The 21,824-nt window shown below is 55.9% G+C and overlaps 6 protein-coding genes across 6 annotated transcripts; 5 read left to right on the top strand and 1 right to left on the bottom strand.

The window, feature by feature from the left end:
* Positions 1-1,829: 1,829 nt before the first annotated feature.
* On the bottom strand, positions 1,830-2,606 carry LTHEOB_3076 (Splicing factor 3a subunit; the record flags this gene model as incomplete). The annotated part of the gene is made up of 1 exon (XM_035511959.1): positions 1,830-2,606. One exon carries the CDS (start codon positions 2,604-2,606, stop codon positions 1,830-1,832), a length of 777 nt encoding a protein of 258 aa, XP_035362969.1.
* A 374-nt stretch (positions 2,607-2,980) lies between these two features.
* On the top strand, positions 2,981-6,094 carry LTHEOB_3075 (Ribonuclease II/R; the record flags this gene model as incomplete). Its single annotated transcript, XM_035511958.1, has 4 exons — positions 2,981-3,176; positions 3,229-3,693; positions 3,746-3,858; positions 3,905-6,094. The coding sequence occupies 4 exons, from the start codon at positions 2,981-2,983 to the stop codon at positions 6,092-6,094; spliced, it is 2,964 nt and encodes a 987-aa protein (XP_035362968.1).
* Positions 6,095-7,603: 1,509 nt separating this feature from the next.
* LTHEOB_3074 (N-acetylglucosamine-6-phosphate deacetylase) lies at positions 7,604-7,891 on the top strand (the record flags this gene model as incomplete). The annotated part of the gene is made up of 1 exon (XM_035511957.1): positions 7,604-7,891. One exon carries the CDS (start codon positions 7,604-7,606, stop codon positions 7,889-7,891), a length of 288 nt encoding a protein of 95 aa, XP_035362967.1.
* A 1,641-nt stretch (positions 7,892-9,532) lies between these two features.
* Positions 9,533-10,213, top strand: LTHEOB_3073 (C2h2 transcription factor; the record flags this gene model as incomplete). Its single annotated transcript, XM_035511956.1, has 1 exon — positions 9,533-10,213. One exon carries the CDS (start codon positions 9,533-9,535, stop codon positions 10,211-10,213), a length of 681 nt encoding a protein of 226 aa, XP_035362966.1.
* Positions 10,214-12,146: 1,933 nt separating this feature from the next.
* LTHEOB_3072 (Nuclear pore assembly and biogenesis apq12) lies at positions 12,147-12,766 on the top strand (the record flags this gene model as incomplete). Its single annotated transcript, XM_035511955.1, has 2 exons — positions 12,147-12,219; positions 12,282-12,766. 2 exons carry the CDS (start codon positions 12,147-12,149, stop codon positions 12,764-12,766), a joined length of 558 nt encoding a protein of 185 aa, XP_035362965.1.
* A 1,853-nt stretch (positions 12,767-14,619) lies between these two features.
* Positions 14,620-16,613, top strand: LTHEOB_3071 (MFS transporter; the record flags this gene model as incomplete). Its single annotated transcript, XM_035511954.1, has 8 exons — positions 14,620-14,801; positions 14,897-14,908; positions 14,972-15,064; positions 15,113-15,165; positions 15,226-15,343; positions 15,408-15,530; positions 15,579-16,177; positions 16,309-16,613. The coding sequence occupies 8 exons, from the start codon at positions 14,620-14,622 to the stop codon at positions 16,611-16,613; spliced, it is 1,485 nt and encodes a 494-aa protein (XP_035362964.1).
* Positions 16,614-21,824: the final 5,211 nt, after the last annotated feature.

Genomic DNA, 21,824 nt, shown 5'->3' with positions numbered 1-21,824 from the left:
TGCATCCTTTGACCGCCGTGGCCCTCGACGCGCAGTAGTCGCTGCAGCTGCTGGGCAGGGAAAGACACCGCCAGGCTTTCTCCGGCCCTTGCCCAACAGTCCGCGTCTGCACGCCTATCGCTGGCCGCTGCGCCCCCCGGATGTCTGAGCGGATGCCTGGGCAGATCTTCGTCGCGCCTGGTTGCAATTCTGCAAGCGCCTCTCTGCAAGACCCACGCCGCGCAGCCTCGCTATAGGACATTCTTCGCCAAAAGGAAACATCGGCGTACCACTGAAACCGGCCTGCCTTGGCGTTAGGGACGTGACACCGGCTTTTAGTTGAGACTCAGCAAAGCATATAGGCCCAATATCCTCTAGCGCCGTGTCAGCGGCAGTGCCTTGCAAGCGCGCTTTAGTTGCGGGTGCCCTGCATACTAAGTCAGCAGCAGCGCCGCCGATGACCTAGGTCCACGGCGCGCGCCGCACGATCCGATTAGTGTTGCGAGCACCCGCGCCCGCTGCCTGGCCTGGCCTTCAGGAAGGACCGTTGTCCGCTCCGGTAGACCGGCGAAGAGGCTGGGGGCCCATCTTGGCCCGTGGGCATCTCTACCGCGCCGTTAGCGGGACTCAGGCTCACACATTTGTGCGACAAGAGTCGCACCGAGCGCTCTGACCACAGCCAATAGCAACCTTCGCCCATGGCCGAGGGTATAAACGCGTGCCAAGGTCGGCTTGTTGATCGCGGATACCAAGAGATGACACCGCTTCATATTGCGGCCGGACTCCAGAAGACGGTGGGTCCGGAGCGGGCCCCTCGCTCGTATGACGGGTGGACGGGGAGCATCCGCGGGAGCGGCCTGGTCCAAGCGGATCTTCACTGCCGCCTCCGAAGGGCTAACTAGCTCATGATGATGATGACGATGGCGACGACGGCAGGCTGGAATATGGACCACGGGACGAGGTTACACTGGGTGCGGCCCGAAACCGCGCCACTAGCAACTCATGTCCGATGCACACTGTCAGTGGATGTGGGAATACGGATGCGGGTAGACCTTCTGATTCATGAATTTTTCATGTCAAAAATCTGCGGACAAAGTGGCGCTTGTACGGTAGACATGCCCAGGCCCAAGATCCTGGGAGGCCGGTCAAAGCCCAGCTTCGGGGTGTATGGTCGATTCTGATCGCGTGAAGCCCCCCGGTCCGCAGGTCTGTCCTACGCCCATCTACGGTGCCTGTCATGGTGCGCATCCTCCCATCGCGCTCTAGAACTTGGCTAGATAGGTGTGTTGAACAAACCGGCAGAGTCGATGCGCAGTGTCACTGCTGCGGCCGTTGATCTTACCTGCGGTAGGACGCATGCAGAGACGTTGAGAGGTGATTGCTCACGGAGTACTCTGTGGGGCTAGAGTCAAGCCAGCCCGAGACTGTGCGTCGCGCCCCCATATGGCAGTCGTGGTCAGGTGGAGGCTCGCTTCATCAGACATGTTAGCAGCGATTTTACGATGCGATGAAAATGGTCAACGTTACACTCGTATGATGGATCATCGTGCATGCGTATGACGTACGATGCACCTGTCGAAACGACAGGCGGCGATTTGCATTGCATGTCTGGCGATGTATCACCCTTAGCAAATTAATCATGCTGGTAGCAAACAACAAACGGCACTGTAACATGTCATGTGCTGGATGGACGACGAAAGACGAGCCTTAGCAGATTGCAATCCGCACGTGTATAAGGTATCTATGCTTACAATGACCATTGCTGCTGCCTTGCAGCCTGACGCTTTCCTGATCCCCTGAACGCCGACCATGCCAATAAACACCTGTTTTGCAGGGATGGGGAAAAACACTTATCGCCTTGGTCCGTTAGAAGGTGCAAGGCCTGGGACTCCGCTGTAACGCTCTTCACGCTCCGTCTTGAATAGAATCTGAATCCAGAACTCCTTCTGGTCCTCGTCGTACCAGGTCCAGTAGCGGTTCTCGCGACGATCAATCTCGCGGGCCTGCAACTTGAAGCCGCAAGTCTCGTAGGGTTCGGCGGCAACCAGCAGATACTGGTAAGACTTGTCCGGCTCCTCAATCTTCTGCTCGAAGGCACTCATGAAGCGGACCCTGGGAACGACGTTGTGGTTGATCTCAGGGTATTGCAGCTGGAAGAGGAGACCCTGCTGACGGGTAAGAGGATCGCGAATCTTGGTGATCTTGTAACCCGGACGTCCGATCTTGATGACATTCTTCTTGACCTGCACTCCGCTGGCGCCCATACCGGCCATCAACTGGTCCTTGTCCTTGCCCTCCTTCTGTTCGCGCGCGGCACGGCGAGCCAGGTTTGTCTGATGCTTACGGCCCTGGGTATGCGCGAGGTAGGAGCCATCGTTCTGGTGAACGGTCAAACAGAGGCGACACTCGAAGCTGCCGACATGGTTCTTGAAGAAGTAAGGATCCTTGTCGAGGTCGATGGTCTCGAGCGCAAGCTTGCGGAGACGCTCGCGGCGGTCAGCATTGGTGGCAGACTGCGAGGCTACACCACCGCCGCCAAATTTGGAGCCTGCACGGTTCTGTGGTATGGTCAGCGAAATGTGCTCGCGTATTAAGATAACGAAGTGAGAGCTTGCCTGGTAGTCCATGATGGCCTCTTTGCGTTGGCAGAATTATCGATTGGTGAGAGTTCGAGCAAGTGGAGCCCACTCAGTCGACTTGAGCGCAAAGTATGCGCAAAGGAGACGCGGAGGATTGGCACGCGTTGCAGGGACGGTGGCGCTGGTCGTCGATGTAGAGGTGCAGTCCGGAGGCGACAGGCCAAAGGCGAAAGTGACGCCGCAGAGCCCGCGTCGGCGTCGGCGTCCGTGCGGTCTTGGCGCGCAAACCGATGCAAACACCCGCCGCGCTTCCAGAAAAGTTCAGCCGCGACTTGCGACAGGCACCTCCGCTTGTCCTGCACCATTGCCGAGCTCACCGACTGCACCGTCTTCTCCGCAGAACCTGCAGCTCGGTTCACACCATGACGAGTCTCAAAAGGTCTTTTGGGGCCGATCCGGCGGCCCCCAACCTTGCCAGCAAGGTCTACGTGCGGTCTACCAGAAGTGGCAAAGTTCAGAAGATCGTGAGGGAGCTTTACTTGCGGCAAGACATCCCATGCTCGTCCAAACTCTGCTCAGCATGCTTGGACGCCGCTCCCAAAGACTACAACGGCAAGGGTACGTGTCCCAGTGCTGCCCTTTCCCTTGCTGAATACTAATGATCCTGCAGTGGCACCGTTTGTGCTTTCAGAAAAGCCAGCCGGGACAAAGACTTTCCCTAGCGGCCACTACCTCATTCCTGACACCAATGCTTTTCTCACTGGAATGGACCTTTTTGAGGTTGAAACTGCGTTTCACGACGTGATTGTTCTTCAGACTGTCTTAGAGGAGGTCAAAAATCAATCTGCCCCTCTTTACAACCGTCTTATTAGCCTGACCAAGAATGAGGGCAAGCATTTTTACGTCTTCTTCAACGATTTTAGGCTAGAGACATACATCACCCGGGGCGAGGGTGAAACCATCAACGACAGGAATGACCGTGCCGTCCGCAAAGCCGTGCAATGGTACGGCGAGCACCTGCAGCAGGCAATCAAGTCACGACCGGGCGCAGCCAAGTGCCCCTCTGTTGTCATGCTCAGCGACGACAGGGAGAATCTTCGCAAAGCAAAGGCCGAGGGACTCCAGGCCCTCTCGTGTACGTCTTCCTAACTTGGCTTTCACTAGCGTGGCATGCTGACGAGGGGCAGTGTCCGATTACGTTGCCGGTCTTCCTAATGCAGAGCAGCTGTTAGACATGGTTGCTTCTGGCCAAGAGCAGCGCGAGACCAAAGCAAACCAGGGCCAATGGCTCTACCCAGAGGTAGGCTATCTCAATGATGTCACGGCAGTGCGCTAACATGGTTTAGTACTTTACTCTGTCGAAAATGATGACTGGCGTGAAGAATGGAACATTGCACCAGGGCATTTTCAACGTGTCGCCTTACAACTACCTCGAAGGCTCAGTGCACGTGCCGGCTTTCGAGAAGTCACTATTGGTCCTTGGAAGAGAAAACAGCAACCGTGCGGTCTCAGGAGATGTTGTGGTGGTGGAGGTACTGCCGAAGGACCAATGGAAGGCTCCATCTTCAAAGATTATCGAGGAGGAGACCTTCAACAAGAACGAGAACGCAGATGTCGAGGAAGGCGAGGCGGTCGTCACCGAGAGGGAAAGAAGAGCTCTGCAAGAGGAAGTCAAACGAGTGCAAGGGAAGAGTGCCGAGGGCCGACCGCAACCAACAGCACGCGTTGTGGGCGTCATCAAAAGGAATTGGAGACAGTATGTCGGTCACGTCGACAGAGATTCTGTCAATTCTACGGCAAAGCAAAACCGCGCGCAACAAACCGTCTTCCTCATTCCCATGGACAAACGTATCCCAAAGATCAGGGTCCGAACACGTCAGGCAGGCGAAATGCTGGGCAAGCGTGTGCTTGTCACAATTGACGCCTGGAACAGAGAGTCGAGGTATCCCATGGGTCACTTCGTCCGATCACTAGGTGAACTCGAATCCAAGGGGGCGGAAACCGAGGCACTACTACTGGAATACGACGTCCAGTATAGGCCTTTCCCGAAGACAGTACTCGATTGTCTTCCACCTGAGGGCCATGATTGGCGGGTTCCAGCTAGCAAGGACGACCCTGGTTGGAAGGGCCGACGCGATCTTCGGGATTTGCTGGTCTGCAGTATTGACCCACCGGGTTGTGTGGATATCGACGATGCTCTGCACGCCCATCCTCTGCCGAACGGCAATTTCCAGGTTGGCGTACACATTGCCGACGTCTCCCACTTCGTCAAGCCGAATAACGCCATGGACAAGGAAGCGAGCATGAGAGGCACAACTGTGTACCTTGTGGATAAGCGCATAGACATGCTTCCCATGCTTCTGGGTACGGACCTCTGCTCGCTCAAGCCATACGTCGAGCGTTACGCCTTTTCGGTTCTCTGGGAAATCACACCGGATGCCGAAATCGTCTCGGCAGACTTCTCGAAGTCTGTCATTCGCTCCCGCGAGGCTTTCAGTTATGAGCAGGCTCAACTTCGGATTGACGACCGGTCACAAACGGACGATTTAACCCAGGGCATGAGAACGCTGCTGATGCTCTCCAAGAAGCTGAAACAGAAGCGTTATGATGCTGGCGCGCTGAACCTGGCGAGTCCTGAGGTCAAGGTACAAATGGAGTCCGAGACATCGGACCCGGTGGACGTCCAGACAAAGCGACTCTTGGATACCAATTCGCTTGTCGAAGAGTTCATGTTGCTTGCCAACATTACTGTTGCCCAGAAGAACTACGAAGCATTCCCGCAAACCGCGCTCTTGCGTCGTCACGCGGCTCCTCCCAAGAATAACTTCGAAGAACTGGCGAACCAGCTCAAGGTCAAAAAGGGTCTGGAGCTTCGCGTCGATAGTTCGAAGGCTCTTGCAGACTCTCTCGACACATGCGTGGATTCTAGTGAGCCTTTCTTCAACACTCTCGTGCGTATTATGGCTACGAGATGCATGATGTCTGCCGAGTACTTCTGTGCTGGCACACAAGCCTACCCCGAGTTCCGTCACTACGGCCTTGCCAGTGAGATTTACACCCATTTCACCAGTCCTATCCGCCGTTACGCAGATCTGGAAGCACATAGACAGCTTGCCGCAGCCATCGAGTACGAACCGCTGGACTCGAGTCTGCACAGCAAGGCGAAATTGGAGGGGATCTGCAAGAACATCAACGTGCGTCACCGCAACGCGCAATTCGCCGGACGCGCAAGTATCGAGTACTACGTGGGCCAAGCGCTCAAGGGACGAGTGGTCGACGAGGAGGGGTTCGTCATGAGGATCTTTACCAACGGCATCGTAGTCTTCGTGCCGCGCTTCGGCATTGAGAGCCTGATTAGGCTACGGGACCTTGCGACGCCAGAGCCCGACGCCGAGTTCGACGCCGAGAATTACGTCCTCACTGTTTCGGGCAGCAGAAACGTGAAGCTCGAGTTGTTCCAAAAGGTCATGGTCAGGATCAGCGACGAGCAGGAAGAGAGTACTGGCAAGCGCAAGATCAAGCTTGGCCTACTCTAGATTAGGCAATTCAATAGGACGGTGGAGATGCGATGGCCAGATGTTTTCCGCGCGGCATAGAAAATGATACCTCGAGCAGTTCCGATGAGAACATTATGACGGCAACATGATTTCGTGCTTACGAGTTCTCAATATTTATCCTTGTCACGCAGTCGAATAACAGCAGCTTTTCTCGCTACCTATCTGAAGATGTTCGGATGTTATCTCAAAACGAAACTCCGGAAACACAAGAGTAGCTCCGGGCACTAGAATGCTACGCGAGCTCTCAGATTAATCAATAGCAGCTTCGCAACAAGCGCTGTCGCAGTCAGTTGTTCAGGCATCCGAGGGGAAGCCCAAGCCTCGTAGACTTGCAGACAACGAGTCAGAAGTTGGGTTAGTCTGATGCGGAAGCGTACGGGACGGCTCGGAGCATGCGCGGTTTCGCGCAATGATATGCCTCATCTCATGCATCGGATTCAAGACCGTCGGGCTGGCGCTTGGTGGAGCGGGCACGAGAGGGTCCCAAAGGAGATCAGGTGGGATTTTCTCGCGAGGCATGACGGAATATTATCCGCCGTTGAAGGTGCACGCGCCATTCGAGCAAAGAGAGGAGAAAAATTGTTGCAAATCGTCTGCTCTACCAGGAGGCGTGATGATGATCAACGGGATTCGAAGGGATATGCGATCTGTCGCGCCGCCCACCGCTGCTCGCTCGCAGAGATCCTCGAAAGCTTCTCCTCGTCGACTCATTGCCGGTTGCGGGAAAGCTGGCAGCGTGGAGCAATGGCGCACGAGCGCTCATGCGGCTCTCTCCGCGAAGCAAGAAGGGAAAAGGGAGGCGCACGCGCACAACGCTCGGCCGGATAGCCTGAGCTCCGGAGAGGACGAGCGGTGACCCGGCAAAAAGGCTCTTGGAAGCGAGCGCACGCAGAAACAACGGGCTTTCGCAGGTGTCGCAAGTCTTACGACGATACGGTATGTGGGGGCGGGGTTCAGGAGCGAGCTCAAAAAAGAAGAAACGCGAGTACAAACAACTTAGCCGAACGAGCCCCAATACGCGGCCCGCCACGCTTCGGGCAATATCGCCTTGCAGAATGCTTGGCGGCTCGCACCAGAGTCACGATGAGTTTCAACGCAGAAACGGCGGCGAATGGCAGGAAACGTATTGATTGATGAGGGTCTGGGAGGGGCCGTCCCTAGTCGCGGCCGTCGTGAGACGGCAGTGGAGGCACGATGGGGGGATTTATTCTGCAGCCGGAAGCCGTCGGGTGTTGTTGCGGTCTGCGTCTGGCGTAGATAGCGGTCGGACTTACGGCGGACTTCGAGAAGGGTGGTGGTAGCGTGCCTGACTGCGGCTACTGCGTCGACGATGGATTGCATCTGACGTTAGGGTCGCGGAGAAAAGACGGCAGAGGGTGGAGCCGCGGTGGGATTATGATGTTCGGCCGGCGGTGCCTTCCCAAAGCGTGGATCGGCACGTGGGTATGCGGGGCTCGCGAGTCGTGCGCAGTCGAGCTTGCCGACATCATGACAGTTGGTGGAAGTACCCGCGTGGCGGCGCAGCTCTCCTTGGATGGGTCGTATCTCACGAAGTCTGGCCTCACTTGTCAGGCGCGCCTCGCGCCGGACAACAATCCGCTACCACCAAGCCTCAACGCCTCGACGTCGGGCGCTCCGTATACTGGACGCGTCGCCCTCAGCTGCGTCGAGCCGGCTGACACCGAGTTGGCGAGCGAGGCCATCGACTATCATCAACCCCGCGACGCTGGGGCGCTGCTCGACCCAACCCTGGTAACCGATGGACTGATCTGCTAACGTGAGTTGCACGGCGTCTGTGAGCAGCAGTCGTCATTGCTGCGGTGCCGGTGTCACGTCTGGTTGGAGCGATCGCGGTCGAGGTAATACGCCATGCTTCGCACTACCGTCGCACACGATGCGCCATAGCTGGGCGGACCGAACAGCGTCGCTGCATCCACGGCTCGGTCAGGCCAGCTAGAGCCAAGCGCGGGTTATTCAAATCTTGCCGGCTGCCGACAGCGATGCGAGCGAGGGGAGCCCATGATGATGTGCATGTCAGCCACGACGTTCTAGGCGGCACTGGGTTAGGCTTCTGACATGCGAGCTGCAGGCACGTCGTTAGTCGCGCGGTGGGCGTGTGACCACGGCTCGACTCCATTAGATTGCACGCCATACACCGCATCCCATATCTGCACGACACGGCTGTGGAGTCGCGACGTCCTGGTCTGGGCTCTGCGCGGCTGCAGTCAGAGCCAGCGTGCATGTTGCTGATGGGAGCAGTCAAAAAGGCGGCTAGCTCCCAGGAACTGCCCGGCTGGGCCTGCAGCTACTGTGCGACGGGGCCCACTGGCGGCACGCGCGCGGCGTAGGGCCAGTGGGTGCACCTCAATCTCGCGTGGGCGTCCAACGGCCCTTTTACCTCTCCCGCCGCGTCCGCTCAACCACGGCGCAGGCTGGCAGCCGGCGCGCGCCGCGCCAGACAGGCGCATCGAGGCGTCATGGCAGCTGCTGGGGGCCGCCAGCGCACCAGCGCGCAGCAGCAGGGTGGTCAGCAGCCAGCCGGGCGGCGGGGAGCAGCGCAGGCAGGCAGTGGAGGTTGTGCCCCTGAGATGCAGGTCCCTGCACGGGCAGGCATCACGGCCAGGAACAGGCGTCGATTGGGCCGGCCAGGCGGCGCCACAGGCTGTGGCTGACTGCCGCGGGTTTCATCAGACCCGACGCACGCCCTCCCGCTGTTCGGCAGGTTTTCCTCGCAGGGCGCCAGGCACGGCTCTACTTTGGGGCCCCTGCTCACACCCTCCGCCCGCCCTCCATCCGGCCAAGCCAAGCACTAATCCCGTGCTAACGCCCTCACCGCACATTTGCAGCCTCTCCAGCGTAGAGCTTGCGTTATCGTGCTAGCCGCCGTTTGGGCTAATGTGCGCGCGCGCTGCCGATCGGATCGCCCTGAAGTACCCTCGCGTCCCACCACCCTGCCATACTAAATCTGCTGTGTCTCCCGTCCTCTCCGCCTGCCTGGAGCCCGCGCCCCGTCCACGTCCTCGCCAACCTCCGTGGAACGAACGCCATGCAGCAGCTCTGCGCATGACTATCCCAAACATCGCCAATTGGCCTCGATGCTGACAACCTGCGACGCCTGACCTCTCCTTCCTGCTGCTCTCCTGCCCGCCCGGCACCGTCGGGCTGAGCGTCGTCGAGAGTTGAATCTCACTGGATTGTCCGGACCGGGTCTGTCCTTGCGGCTCTCTCCTCCACGGCCAATACCATTCATTTCTGCCTATCCAACCACAACCCATAGTCGGCCTTCCCTGACCGGCTCCACCTCCTCATCAGCGTCCCGCCTGCCCGTCCAGAGGAAGCCGGACCACTCACTCTGTCTCTCCATTCTTGCCACCTTCAGCCTGCAGTGCCCGCCGGATTTCCCGCTGCGCGACCACCATGCAGGATAGTCCGCGTATGCAACAGAGGTCCACCGGCGATCAGCAGGACTCTGCCGTTTCCGAGCACACCCGCAACCTCGCCATCATCCTTGGATCCGTTCTCGGCGGATGCGCTGCGCTCCTCATTGTCGGCATCGTGCTCTTCATTTTGCGGAGGAGGAGAACGCAGGGTTCTTCCATCATCTCCAGAGCGGTCACGCCATTGGACGACGCCGAGTTTGAATCGTGGCGCCGGCCGAGCAAACAACTCCAATGGCGCGAGAAGTACAACGTTCTTCCCGAACCACCAGCGCCTGCTCTCACGCGCATGCCAACATCCTCGCGCCGGAATCGCCACAGCCGACAACTTAGCCGACTCAGCCAGCTGACCGAGAAGGAGCTTGAGGATGACACCCCGATGTACTCATACCGGCCAAGCCGCACCCCCGAACCCGGCATGAAGGCCCCAGAACACGTCCGAAACAAATCCAGTCTCTCGCTGCAAGACCGCCCGCCGACACCCTACTCGCCGACCTCGAGCAAGGAATCACCCAAGTTTCCGACACAGCCAACACACACAAGACCGAAGTCCGTGTCGCAGCGCACCAATCACGTACATTACCCCTCCATGTCTGAAGCCTCGGATTTTGACTTTGGCTTCCAACAGAACAACATCAACCAATATGTCGACAAGATCTAAGGACAGCTGATATCTGAACATGAAATTCGCGCGCCTACGGAGCCGACCTTTGACAGGCGATCACGGCGCCGTGGTTTGTATTGTTCTCGCTGTTCATAAATTTCACACGGCCGTTATGTCTTTTAATGTACATACTTAGCTTATACCACGGGCTTATGGGATGACCATATTCTTTTTTTTATTGGCGTTTGTACGAGCGAAATGAGAAGATACCACAACAAGGAAGTTGAACCGATATTTCTCTTCAGGAGAGACTCGACGGGGGGGCATACACAGCGGAAGAGGAAGACGCGCAAGCTCCTGATCGTCGGATTTCGTCGTCACCACCTGCAACACATTTTCAAATAACCGAACAACATCTCGGCTCCTTTCTTTATATTCGATCCTATGTTCTATTGGCAAGTAGAAGGGAAGTGTCGTTGGCGGCTCGTCTCCTTTGTTCTTGTTCATTGCGGAACAGAAATCATTGGTATGGAACAAGACGGATAGTAGCAGCAAAACCGGCCACAGCGGCAACAGAATTTGTTCATCTGTGTAATTATTGCCAACCAAACAAAATTCAAACTCATATCACGCTGGGGACCGTATTTCGCGTTTGGAAACGGGAGGCCAGGCACGCCGTTTCCCCACAATAAAAAAGGTACCCGCTCCACGCGGTTTGCCTGGGTAAAGCCGCCCAGGGCACCTTGACACACGCCTTGGACAGATGCGGTACATTGCTCCGAACCTGAGGGAGATGGGCGAAATCTCGCGCGGCGCTCGTGACCAGCCTCGAGTTCTGTGCCAAGTGGTTACACGTACCGTCGTTAAAATGCGACTGTCCCCTCTCCCCTATCCAGATGCCTGGAGCACGGGTGGGCGTGGCGCCCTCTCGTCGAGTCGATTGCCGATCGCACCCTTGCCCCTCAGCCGCACACCTTCTTATTCCATCGTCAGCTCACCAGCAGCGGTCGTCTCATTTCGCGGTGGCCCCGGGGTCGATGGGGAACGGGTAGATCAAGCGAGCGAGTGCAGCTGTGCCAGAGCCGGAGTGGGTTCGGCGGCGGGATTGGAGCGCATCAGCGGTCCTTGGTTCATTTCGCTATGCATCATCGCCGCTGCCGAGCGATGCTGCATCTGATGAAAGATGCGGAAACAATGGAGATCACCAGCGGGACTTAGTAAGCACTGACGCTGCTCTCTCACTGTTATTTCAATAGCAGGCCTATCACAGAGCGCGGCTTGTTCAACAGTGCAATTTAACTGAAACGCAATCGATAAAAGCAGAGTAGCCAATCTTGCATGTTGTTGATTGGCGATTTTACGGCGCAGCTACCATTGGTTTGTATGTGCTTTTTCCTGCTTGGCTCTTTTTTTCATTTTTCTGGACCTGCTGCGTGAAGCCGGTTTGGTCCATTTGCTGGCCGGGGAAAAGGGGCGATTGCCCGTTTAGGAAGGCGGATAAGCAGGCCAGAAATAGGCAGCCTGCACACATGTAGCTGCGAGAGAGTCTAGAACTTGACAGCGCTTTTGTGTCGCGACCATCAGCAAAGGCCGTTGAGTTAAGAGATTCTTTGTGCGCCTCTGACGTCGGCGGCCTTTGTTGGCTTCAACAATGAGGCGATCCGTTCTGGCGGCGGCGTGCTCGTGCTGGCGCTCGGGCGCCAAGAGCCGGCCGGCCGTTTGTTCGCGAAGGGGAGCGAAGGGGGTGGCACGAGAATCTAAGGGTTCACGCGCGGAAGCTCCACCGCCGATCTCAGGATCAACGACCACGACAAACAACGCAACTACACACCGCCAAACACACAGACGACGACTCTCTCGTCAATACCACCCACTTTCGACCGACCGCGGGGCAACCGGCTTCCAACGGGCAACGCAACGGAAACCTATCCGCTGACGCAACTGCGCGCGCGAGCCCCCTTCGAAAACACCGCAACCCACTCCATTCATCATGGACGTCGTTCAAGGCAAGTTGCACCGCGTACAAAACCACACGTGTCCCCGCGCCGGGCCCGCGTTTACTAGTACAATCAGGCGTTCCGACAGCTAACCTGCGTACGCGCTTCTCCGCGTGTCTACGAAACAGATTGGGCAACGTACCTCCTCACACACCACAACAACGGCGATGGCAGCAGCGGCAGCATCCCAAACGCGGCACTGTCGTCGCTGCTGGCGCCGATATCGTCGATCGCGGCGACGCTGCACCGGCACCTGCTGCCGCTGATCGACCACGTCTCCAAAAACCCGGACATCGCGTCCATCACGCTGCTGGTCATCGTGCTGCTCGTCTCGCTCAAAATACTCAATATCCTCTACCGTGCCGTCGTCTTCTGGATCTCGCTCGCCTTCAAGCTCGTCTTTTGGGGTACAGTCGTTGTCGTCGGCCTGTTCGTGTGGAGCCGCGGCGTCGAGGGCGCCGCCCAAGACCTCACCGTCTGGGGCCGCTACTGGGTCGACGTGTGGACGAGCGAGTACGCCCGCTTCCAGGACCAGCTCGAAGACGCGCGGAAGTTCCAGATGCTGCAACAGCAGCAGGCACAGGCGCAGGGGCAGCAAGCGTTCGCACGGTGATGACGGCGGCGGGGATGTGGCCTTTGTCGGTTGTGCCGCTGCGGCGGTGACGGCTGGCATGGGTCCAACTAGCTGCTGCTTCTCCCGTAGGCTGCACACAACTACATTGGATGAAAAGGAGGAGGATGATACTGCACGAGAATACGGAATGACGGCCTTGTGATTATTCTTTTGGTTGTCCAGCGATGCATCAAGATGGACGTGTTTTGGGAGGGAGTTTGTCGGCGTTCAAGGGCGCGCAAAAAATTGAACTGGGACATTTGTGAAGCTCTGCGGTGAGATTCATCTTCCCCGCGGTGGTTACAAATCTTTCCATCCGGATAACGTTGTTCCAGTCGGGGCGAGCTTCGATAGTGCGTACCGGCTACATTTCTGTTCGGATCGTGTACAGTACAGCACAGCAGAGTGTGTTACATGCCATGGAATAAATGGACGAATGTGGAGGCACCTGCATATTTGGCGACTTGAACAACAGTACCCTGGCCGCAGTCCCAGAATAATTTGCTGGCCGCATATGACGCAAGACAGGTTGAACACCCGCTTATCTCCTTACACGAATTGTAGCGAGTTCATTTCGTCCAACATGCAAATCGATCCAGAAGGGAAATTCTTTAGCGATCGAAACAGGCATGCTCTGTGGCCGTCAGCGATTCCCCGCGCGATATCAGTGGTCGACAGAGACGGTGCCGATAAGTATTAACCCGATAGGCAGGCTAGAGCGAGCGAGAAGCTGCAGTAGCTAGCGTCGGAACAACACAGACGTCAGTGCTTGCTCTGCATCAACGAACTCCTGGAAGTCGAGCGAGCGAAGACATGAACAACGTGCGCGGCCGGCTGTGTGCCTCCGTCTGGGGCGTCCCGCGTGCCCCACGCCTCTTTCCCCGCAATCTGCCCATCGGCCGGCAATTGCACTTCGCTCACGATGGCAGCGCTGCCAGCGAATCCCGCGTCGCTCAGAACGCCTCCTCCGCCGTCTTGGACAACCCCTTCAGGCGGACAAGCAGTCTGCCAAGCGAGCACGCTGCGACATTTAGAGTCATCAACCCTGTCTCCCAAGCATTGGCACGCTCAATCTTCCCCAACTTTTTTCCAATCCCCCACATTGACACCTTGGCTTGTCAACTTGCGCAAGCAGAAAAAAAAAGCTGCCGGCAATCGGACCTCGGGAGGCGACTGCGGCCAACATGTTCCGGCTCGCCTCCTACTGGCTCGCAAGCACGCGGGCAGATAGATGTGCGCAGCCAAGCGTTTTTCATCCAGCGGCGGCGCTTGCTCTTGCCCATTTACACAGTACCTAGGCTGCCACGGCTATACCGGGCACTGACTCCTCAGAGCTGGCTGACCAGCCAGTCCTGACACTGCCGACAACTGCCGCGACTTTGCTCCGCGTTTCTTGTTTGCTTCAAACTCCTTCGCCGTGGCTCGTCGTCGAAAATGTCCTGCTTAAAAGGGAGCCGAAGACGCAGGGTATTTGACCGCTAACTTACCGTTCTGGTGCACGCACCGAGGATCATTTGCAAGGGAACAGACACCCCGTCAAAGCAGGTGGGATCTGGCCCGCCCTTCTCTTATACAATCAATCGTCGCCACATAAGTGACTTTATCCCCCGCACCTATCTGCTGGCCGGCTTTCCGTCCATCTTCGCCGTCGGTCTCAGTCCTCATTTTGCCCTCTAGGTGCGATCGTTGCACGGCGAGTCAGCATTCCAAAAAACTCTGTCTGGACGTGCTCGAAACCGCACTACTACCTTTCAACTCTCTGACTCTTTTCACTTTTTTGCTTTTTTACTCAACGCCACCTAGAGCCTTGACGGCTACGAACGTCGGCGGTACGCTTTCGCAACGCAGCCATTATGTCGCTAGAAAAAGCAGACTTCTCAGAGGCTGAGAATGCCATTCAAAGCGATAGGTCGTCGTCCGGCGACGCGCCGGAATCGGCATGGACGGAAGAAGAAGAGCGCGCAGTGAGGCGAAAGATGGATTGGAATCTGGTGCCGTTGGTTACGCTTCTGTACCTGCTCTGCTTCCTGGATCGGTGGGTCAAACCTTTTTCTGTTTTTCAATACTCTTGCCATGTTCCTCGTCAATATCTGTCGCACAGTTAATTCCATCCACTAATCGGCCGAGTAGATCGAACATCGGGTAAGCACACCATGCCTTTATCGCGTTTCAGCGACTTCCGAGCAATCAGTAACCCGCGACCAGCAACGCACGCATCCAGGGTTTAGCCAAGGATCTAAATCTCGTCGGGTACCAGTTCAACTGGTCTTTAACCGTATTCTATGTCACTTACATGCTGTATGTTGCCTGTCCCACCTTGAGCGTCGTTAGATTAACGTTACACAGCGTCGAGGTGCCTAGCAATATCGTACTCAAGAAAGTCGGCCCTCGCTGGTGGAGTAAGCGAATATCGCATCGTGTCGGTAGATTGCCGTGTCACTAATTGCATCCTTCGATAGTTCCTTTCCTGGTCGCTGGTTTCGGGCTTGTCTCGCTTTGCACGGCATTTGTGCATAACTTCTCACAGTTGATGGTTGCGCGTGCGTTCCTGGGAGTCTTCGAGGGCGGTACTATGCCGTGAGTTGTTCTCCAACCCGAGATTCTCCGGTGCAGAAGAGCTGACAGAGCCGGCTTTGCATAGGGGTATCGCTTTCTACTTGAGCTGTTTTTACCGCCGCCAGGAGCTTCTCTTCCGCATTGGTATCTTCGTCTCTGCCGCTTCAATGGCGGGCGCATTTGGTGGGCTCTTGGCAACTGGTCTCTCGTGAGTAGATCGGAGCAGGCAAAGAGGACGCTGATACTAACGAAGCAGGCGTATTCCTCACTGGGGCGTTGCATCCACGCCAATCCACACCTGGCGCAACATTTTCTTCTTCGAAGGCCTGATCACACTGCTCATCGGCATCGGCTCGCCGTGGCTGATGGCAACCAAGCCAGAGGAGTGCACGTTCCTGACGGAAAGGCAGCGGTACATCGCAGCGGAGCGGCTGCGTCAAGACCACAAGGCCAACGCCAACGAAAAGGTCGAGGCGCACCACATCAAGCGGGCCATCTTCAACATCAACAACAACGTGTGCGCGCTGGGCTTCTTCCTGATCAACATCACGGTGCAGAGCATCTCGCTGTTCATGCCGACGCTGCTGGCGGACCTGGGCTGGACGGCGACCAAGGCGCAGCTGCACACGGTGCCGCCGTACGTGCTAGCCTGCCTGGTCGCCATCCTCGTGGCGTTCGCGTCGGACCGCACGCGGCAGCGCGGCGCCTGGCTCGCCCTGTTCGCGCCCATCGGCATCGTCGGCTTCGCCGTGCTGCGCGCAGACGTCAGCGCTAACATCAAGTACATGGCCGTCTTCTTCGTCACCATCGGCGTCTTCCCCGGCGGTCCTGCTTTCCTGTCGTGGGGGTTGAACAGTACGTTTTTTTTTATCTTTCTTGCATCCCGCAGGCCTCAACCCTCTTCTCCCCGCACTTCATTCCCCCCCTTCATCTCGAATCCATCCAGAAAGAAAATGAAGAAAGTACTGACCTGGAACTCCTACTAGACGCGGCGGGCCCAGCAGTGCGAGCGGTGGCGGGCGGCTACATCCCGTCGGTAGGGACGCTAGGCGCGGTCGTAGCGACGTGGACGTACCTGCCGAGCGACGCGCCGCGCTACCCGATCGGCCACTCGATCAACCTGGCGGCGCAGGTGGCGGCCCTCTTCCTCGCCCTCGCCGGCATCGCGTACATCGTGTGGGAGAACCGGCAGCGCGCGCAGGGGCGCCGCGACCACCGCCTGGAGGGGAAGAACGAGCAGGAGATTGCGGATCTCGGGTACAGGCACCCGGAGTTCAGGTATATTCCTTAATTGGAGGGGAGAGAGTTGAGGGATCGGTGTGGAGTGTGTGCGTGTGTGTGGGTGGGTGCTCAACTCCCTGGTGGTGTGAGAGGAAGAGGTAGCGGAGGACGCGTGGGTTTCTACTACATGCGCAGGCAGTATGAATGATTCAACTTCATGACTTTAACTTTCTTGTTTTTCTTTTTTTCTTTTTTTCTTCCAGAGGAACAGCTAATGGCTCAAGAAGACAGGGATAAAATTTCTGAAAGAAAATGTAGGAGTGGTGTTGAGGGGGGAAAAAAAGAAAAGGGCACAAAGTCGTCAGACAGCGCTCGGGCCACAGGTTCGCTGACAACACGTGGAAAACGTACTGCCGCTATCCGCCCCCGCATCCGTTGGACGCCTCTTGCGCACTCCCGCGTGGTGTGCACACATTCAATTACGCTGGACCTTTTTTTTTTTTTTTCAAGCCCGACCAGCCAGGGGAACAGACAAATTGGAGACGCTCAAGCAGAATGGCTAGACGGCATTCGCCTCTTCCGCCACACCATTGGAGACCTTCGCCGGGGGCGGCAGACGCGTGCTACGCCGTTTGGTCGCTCGTGGTGCAAGGCACGTCATCCCGAAGCATGCACCCCCTCCCATGATGTGTGTAAGTGAATGCGGCGTACGATGTTGCTGAAGGGGGCGGCCCGAGGCTTTCCCCGATGTGGACGCCTGCAGGCCGCGCAGCCAGTCGTTGTTGCCGGCATTTCCCCGTGCTTGCTTGCTGCTTTGCACAATCCATTATAAACCGTTTCGCTGGGCGCGAGGATGTCGGGAATAGGTGTTGTTGAGGTGAGAGCATCTTTCTTAGATGGGGATGCTGTCTCGCACTGTGAAAGCATTCGTTGGTGGATTGGTGCAGACTTGTACGCGCAGTTTGATGGTTGATACCGCGGGGGTATTTGTGGCGGAAGGCTAGCGTGAAGAGTATCAGGGGTCTTAGGACAATGCCATAACTACGCTTCGGCTGTTTTTTTTTTTTGGCATATATAAAAAACAACATAAGTGGGCGGTTGAGGCTGTCATCCGGATGTAAATGTAGAATGCTTGTACTATTTTCGGAACAACATAGGGATTAAGCGGCACGCGCAGGCTGTAATCTAGGAACTGAGGTAGCATCCAAAATCAGACCCTATTGAATAGTGTAGCCGTGTCTTTGGAGTCCCATGTCGTCCCAGACCACGGCGGATCATGCACGCCGATATCGCCGAATGCGTGCTTTACTAAATGGATGGTAAAACAGAATCTGTTCGTAATCTCAACAGCGCATCCTGTAATGGGATAAAAGGAGCATTTGTCGGCAAGATCTTGATGGAGAAACCAAACGGCGCCGATATACTGGTTGACCCGGGATATCGACATCCATGTGTGCCGTGGAATGTCATTCTTTGAATGCCGAGCGTCATCAAACGCGAGAAGACATCGGGCTGTCTGAGCGGACCGTACGTTGAGCGTGTCTTCCGGTATCGTTCGTTGAAATCGTCAATTCGGGATAATCTAGCCAAGGCCTTACAGATCCTAGGGCCTGCTGCAGGAAGTTTTCGTACCATGTTTCGTCGGTACACAGGAGCTCTTTTCCGGTCCAGGAGGTGATGTCTCAAGTATACGTCTCCAGTACATCGGCATGAGGGGATTGCTTAGCCTTGATGTCTCGGATGGGTATGGTTTATTCGTACATGGAAACTAATCGTCCTGCGGTGGTTCCATATCTGATTCCATGGGTTTTGCCGTTCCCAATGCTAATGGTCCAAGTCCTGAGGCCTTTTTCTCGGTCGGGAGTGAGGAAGTGTTGACATTTGCTACTTCCCTGTTCCTCTGACATTCGGGAGCTGGAATCCACTGAAAGCCTTTGACGTGGTGGATCTCTTTCATGAGCCTCTTCAAATCGTAGAACGACCGAGAGGTGTTTGGGCAGTTAATGATCTCGCAGGTGTATGGAAAGAGCTGGACGTGTCCATACACGTGTTCTTGAGCTTGCTTAAGGCTGCGAAAATGTCTTTCGCAATTTTGGAAACAAAATGACTATTTGCAAGTCCTGTCGTGTATCACACTCATATGTATTGCTTGTTCGGCTAAGGTTGAGCAGGTTGAGGCGCAGAAGCAACATTCGTTTCGGTGGAACTCTTCCTTCGCGTACCTCGTATTAGCTTTCCATGTCATATAGGATCAGGTCTCTGGGGCCTCATCGCCTGTCTCAGCCTGGTCGCCTCCAGCCTTGGGCTGCCCCGTATCAGGCACATGGGAAACCAATAAAAGTCAGTATGGGCGTGAGTGGCTTGGTGGTGGGAGTTTACACACGTTGAGGTTGAGCGGGAGAGTGAGGAGCCGCTGCCTGAGCTGCGATGCAAAGATAGTTCGAGGAGAAGGCGAGCTTTCGGCGGTATATTTGGTGGGGTTGTTAAAGTTAGTGTATGGGAGCTCTCAGGTTCGGAAAGTTACGACTCCCAGTTTCGACAGCTATAGCGCTTATGAAGGATTAATCATATAACCGCCTGACACGTTGGCAATAAGGAGTGGTAAGTTGCACCCAACCAGGACGGCCCATGTACACCAATAGCACCAAAAACGTGCTTGAGTCGATGTAGAAGATAACAAAATCCATTTGCTATCTTGACGGCACATCCTATGACCGAGCTCAAAGGACAGTGCTGAGCTATGTCTGTATGCAGGTACCAAACGGCACCCATGAGCTGGTTGATGTTTGATATTGATGATTTTGAGTTCCAGAGGACAGTGCGTGCATACTGTGGGTATCGTTCATCCGCAATAGGCAGCGAGTGGATTGAGCCAACTGAATATTGAGTGCCTCCTCTTCCGGCACTTTTTCGAACAAGTTCCCACATAGCTGGATCCCCGGTGGAGTGCTGGGGACGGGGATGTGTGCTGCTGAAAATGGAATGTCCACTCATCATCGGTGCAAAGTAAAGTGTTTCTGGGATTGGTGAGTAATCCCTTAAGAATACCACCCCATTGTATCGGTATCAGGGTATCGATTACCTTCCGTCTCCCAATTCTGAAACGGAATACGGAATGAGGGAGGCGGGTTCTTCTCAGGTCCGAAGATTGCGTCTTCTTGAAACTGGTAGTTGGCGCTATAATGTCTCGATTCAGGTCCGGTGAAAGCTTCATATTCCCATGCATTATTGGCGTACCCAACAGCAGAAGTTCCATTCCCGGAGGAGACTGGTGTGTGTGACGAGTATTGCATGGCGGTCGGCCCGCCTGGATGTCCGGCAGCAGGAGTTCCATTCCCGGGGAGGACTGGTGGGTATGACGAGTGTTGCATGGCGGTCGGCCCGCCTTGATATCCAGCAGCGAGAGTTCCATTGCTATACGGGAATGATGCGGGGGTTGGAAGTCGGGCGGTTGGGTTAACGCTCGTCTCCGTTGTCGACGCCAGGCGAGGCTTGTTCTGGGAAACTTCATTGAGCTTCCGTCTCTTCGATGGCCGCGGGCTTTGTAGAGGCAGGGTTGTTAACTGCGGTCGAAACTTATCCTGGCCGCCACTGGCGTCGCATGAAGCCGCTGCCGCGTTGTATGCCGCCGATGCGCCGCTCAGCTCCATTGTTGCTTGTTCAAGTGCAGCCTTTGCTTTGTGGTACTTCGCCGATGCGGTGTCCAGGAAATTTTTTGTTTTGCGGTATCCATCATAGTTGAGCCGCAGAATCTGCACTATATACCCATCGGCTCGTTTGTTTGCAACATCCACTGAATTTATTTGCTCCGGTGTGAGCTCCCAGCTGCCAGTTGCCATTCTGTGTTCATAGATGGTGTGGGCTTTCAACTCTTTGCTTCGAAGGTAATCGGACTTGCAATACGATGCATTGCAGATGTATGGTCGAGTACTCGTGTGTCTGTATACATGGTCTCGCATGTTCTGAAGACTAGAACAGTTTGCTTCACAGTTGGTATACGTGCATACCCAACGCAGCTCAAAACCATGACTGATGATATGACGGGACGCTCCCAGCGCACTTTGGAGAACCTTGAAGCAGATCGGACATGGGTCACGATACCATTCTGGGTGTGAGTCGCTGTGTGTCCAAATCCATCCGCCCGCCTTCTTGTTCTCAAAAATTGTCGGCATCAAGAGCGAGTGAGCGAGCGAAAGAGAGATTTCGAGAATTGAAGATGGCGGGTAGAGGGGCCGAAGAGCGAGGGGAAGAAACGTGGAACGTCGAGGACGCTGGTAAAGGCTAAGATATAACGCGTCGAAGCTGACGGATGGCACGCTGCGCGCAGAAAGAGATGTGGAGTGTTGATAACGCTGGTGAAGGCTGAAATACAACGCGTCGAAGGCGGCGGATGGCACGCTGCGTGGAGAAGTTGGGGGGTGAGAGAGGTGCGAGAGAGAGGGGGAGTGTTGTAGCTGGGCGTGCGAGGAAGTTGCGCGCGACGCGCTTTCCATTTTAGATAGAGTACAAACAACATCTCTACCTTCTCCGTAGGCAGAAGTACCTGCGCTATTTGTGTATCTGCTGAGCTGTTCGCCAGCTCGACATCATTCTTCTATTCTGAGCTGAGCTCGAACTTGGGCAGTTGAAATACGGCGGGCACTCTTGACATGACTTTGATAATCGAGAGAACCTGGAGTTGCAACCATGTCCCTGGCATGGGCAGGGTCGACTTTGCATATATACTATCGAGCATGCGAAAGACAGTCGTGCTGTCTGGAACATGCAACCTTCGCAGGTGCATTCCCACATGACTTTAAGGCCATGCTGATCTCTGAGATGCAAACCCGTCACTATTGAACTCGTGCAATGAACGTTGCCGCAGACGGAACAGAGGTCCTTGTACCACTCATGCTTGGGATATGTTGTAGTGTGATTCCAAACTGCCTCATTGTGTTGTCCACTGGCACCCTCAGCCAATTCCATCAAAAGTTGGAGAGCGAGACCGAGAGGCGGGGTATTGAAGATGTCGGATATTCCGCTGGGGGGCAAGAGAGAGAGAGAGAGAGAGAGAGATGTGAAGCGTTGTAGCTGGGTGCGCGAGGAAGTTACGCGCGACGCGCTTCCCACTTTTGATAGAGTATATCAACCGAGATCAACATCTCTAGAAAGACACCGCGTGATAGAAGGCTGCAGCTCGTCCGTCTTGCTAACTGTCTTCGAGTAGGTAGACTTAGGTCTAAGGAGCTGACATGCGTTGCGCGTTGCGGCCTTGTTCAGTTCAACGCCACGGTCAAGGGGA

This window comes from Lasiodiplodia theobromae (assembly GCF_012971845.1).
Source record: "Lasiodiplodia theobromae strain AM2As chromosome Unknown scaffold_8, whole genome shotgun sequence".
NCBI classification, from domain to species: domain Eukaryota; kingdom Fungi; phylum Ascomycota; class Dothideomycetes; order Botryosphaeriales; family Botryosphaeriaceae; genus Lasiodiplodia; species Lasiodiplodia theobromae.
Note: the sequence above shows the minus strand (reverse complement) of the source record. Positions and strands in the feature narration are given on the sequence as shown.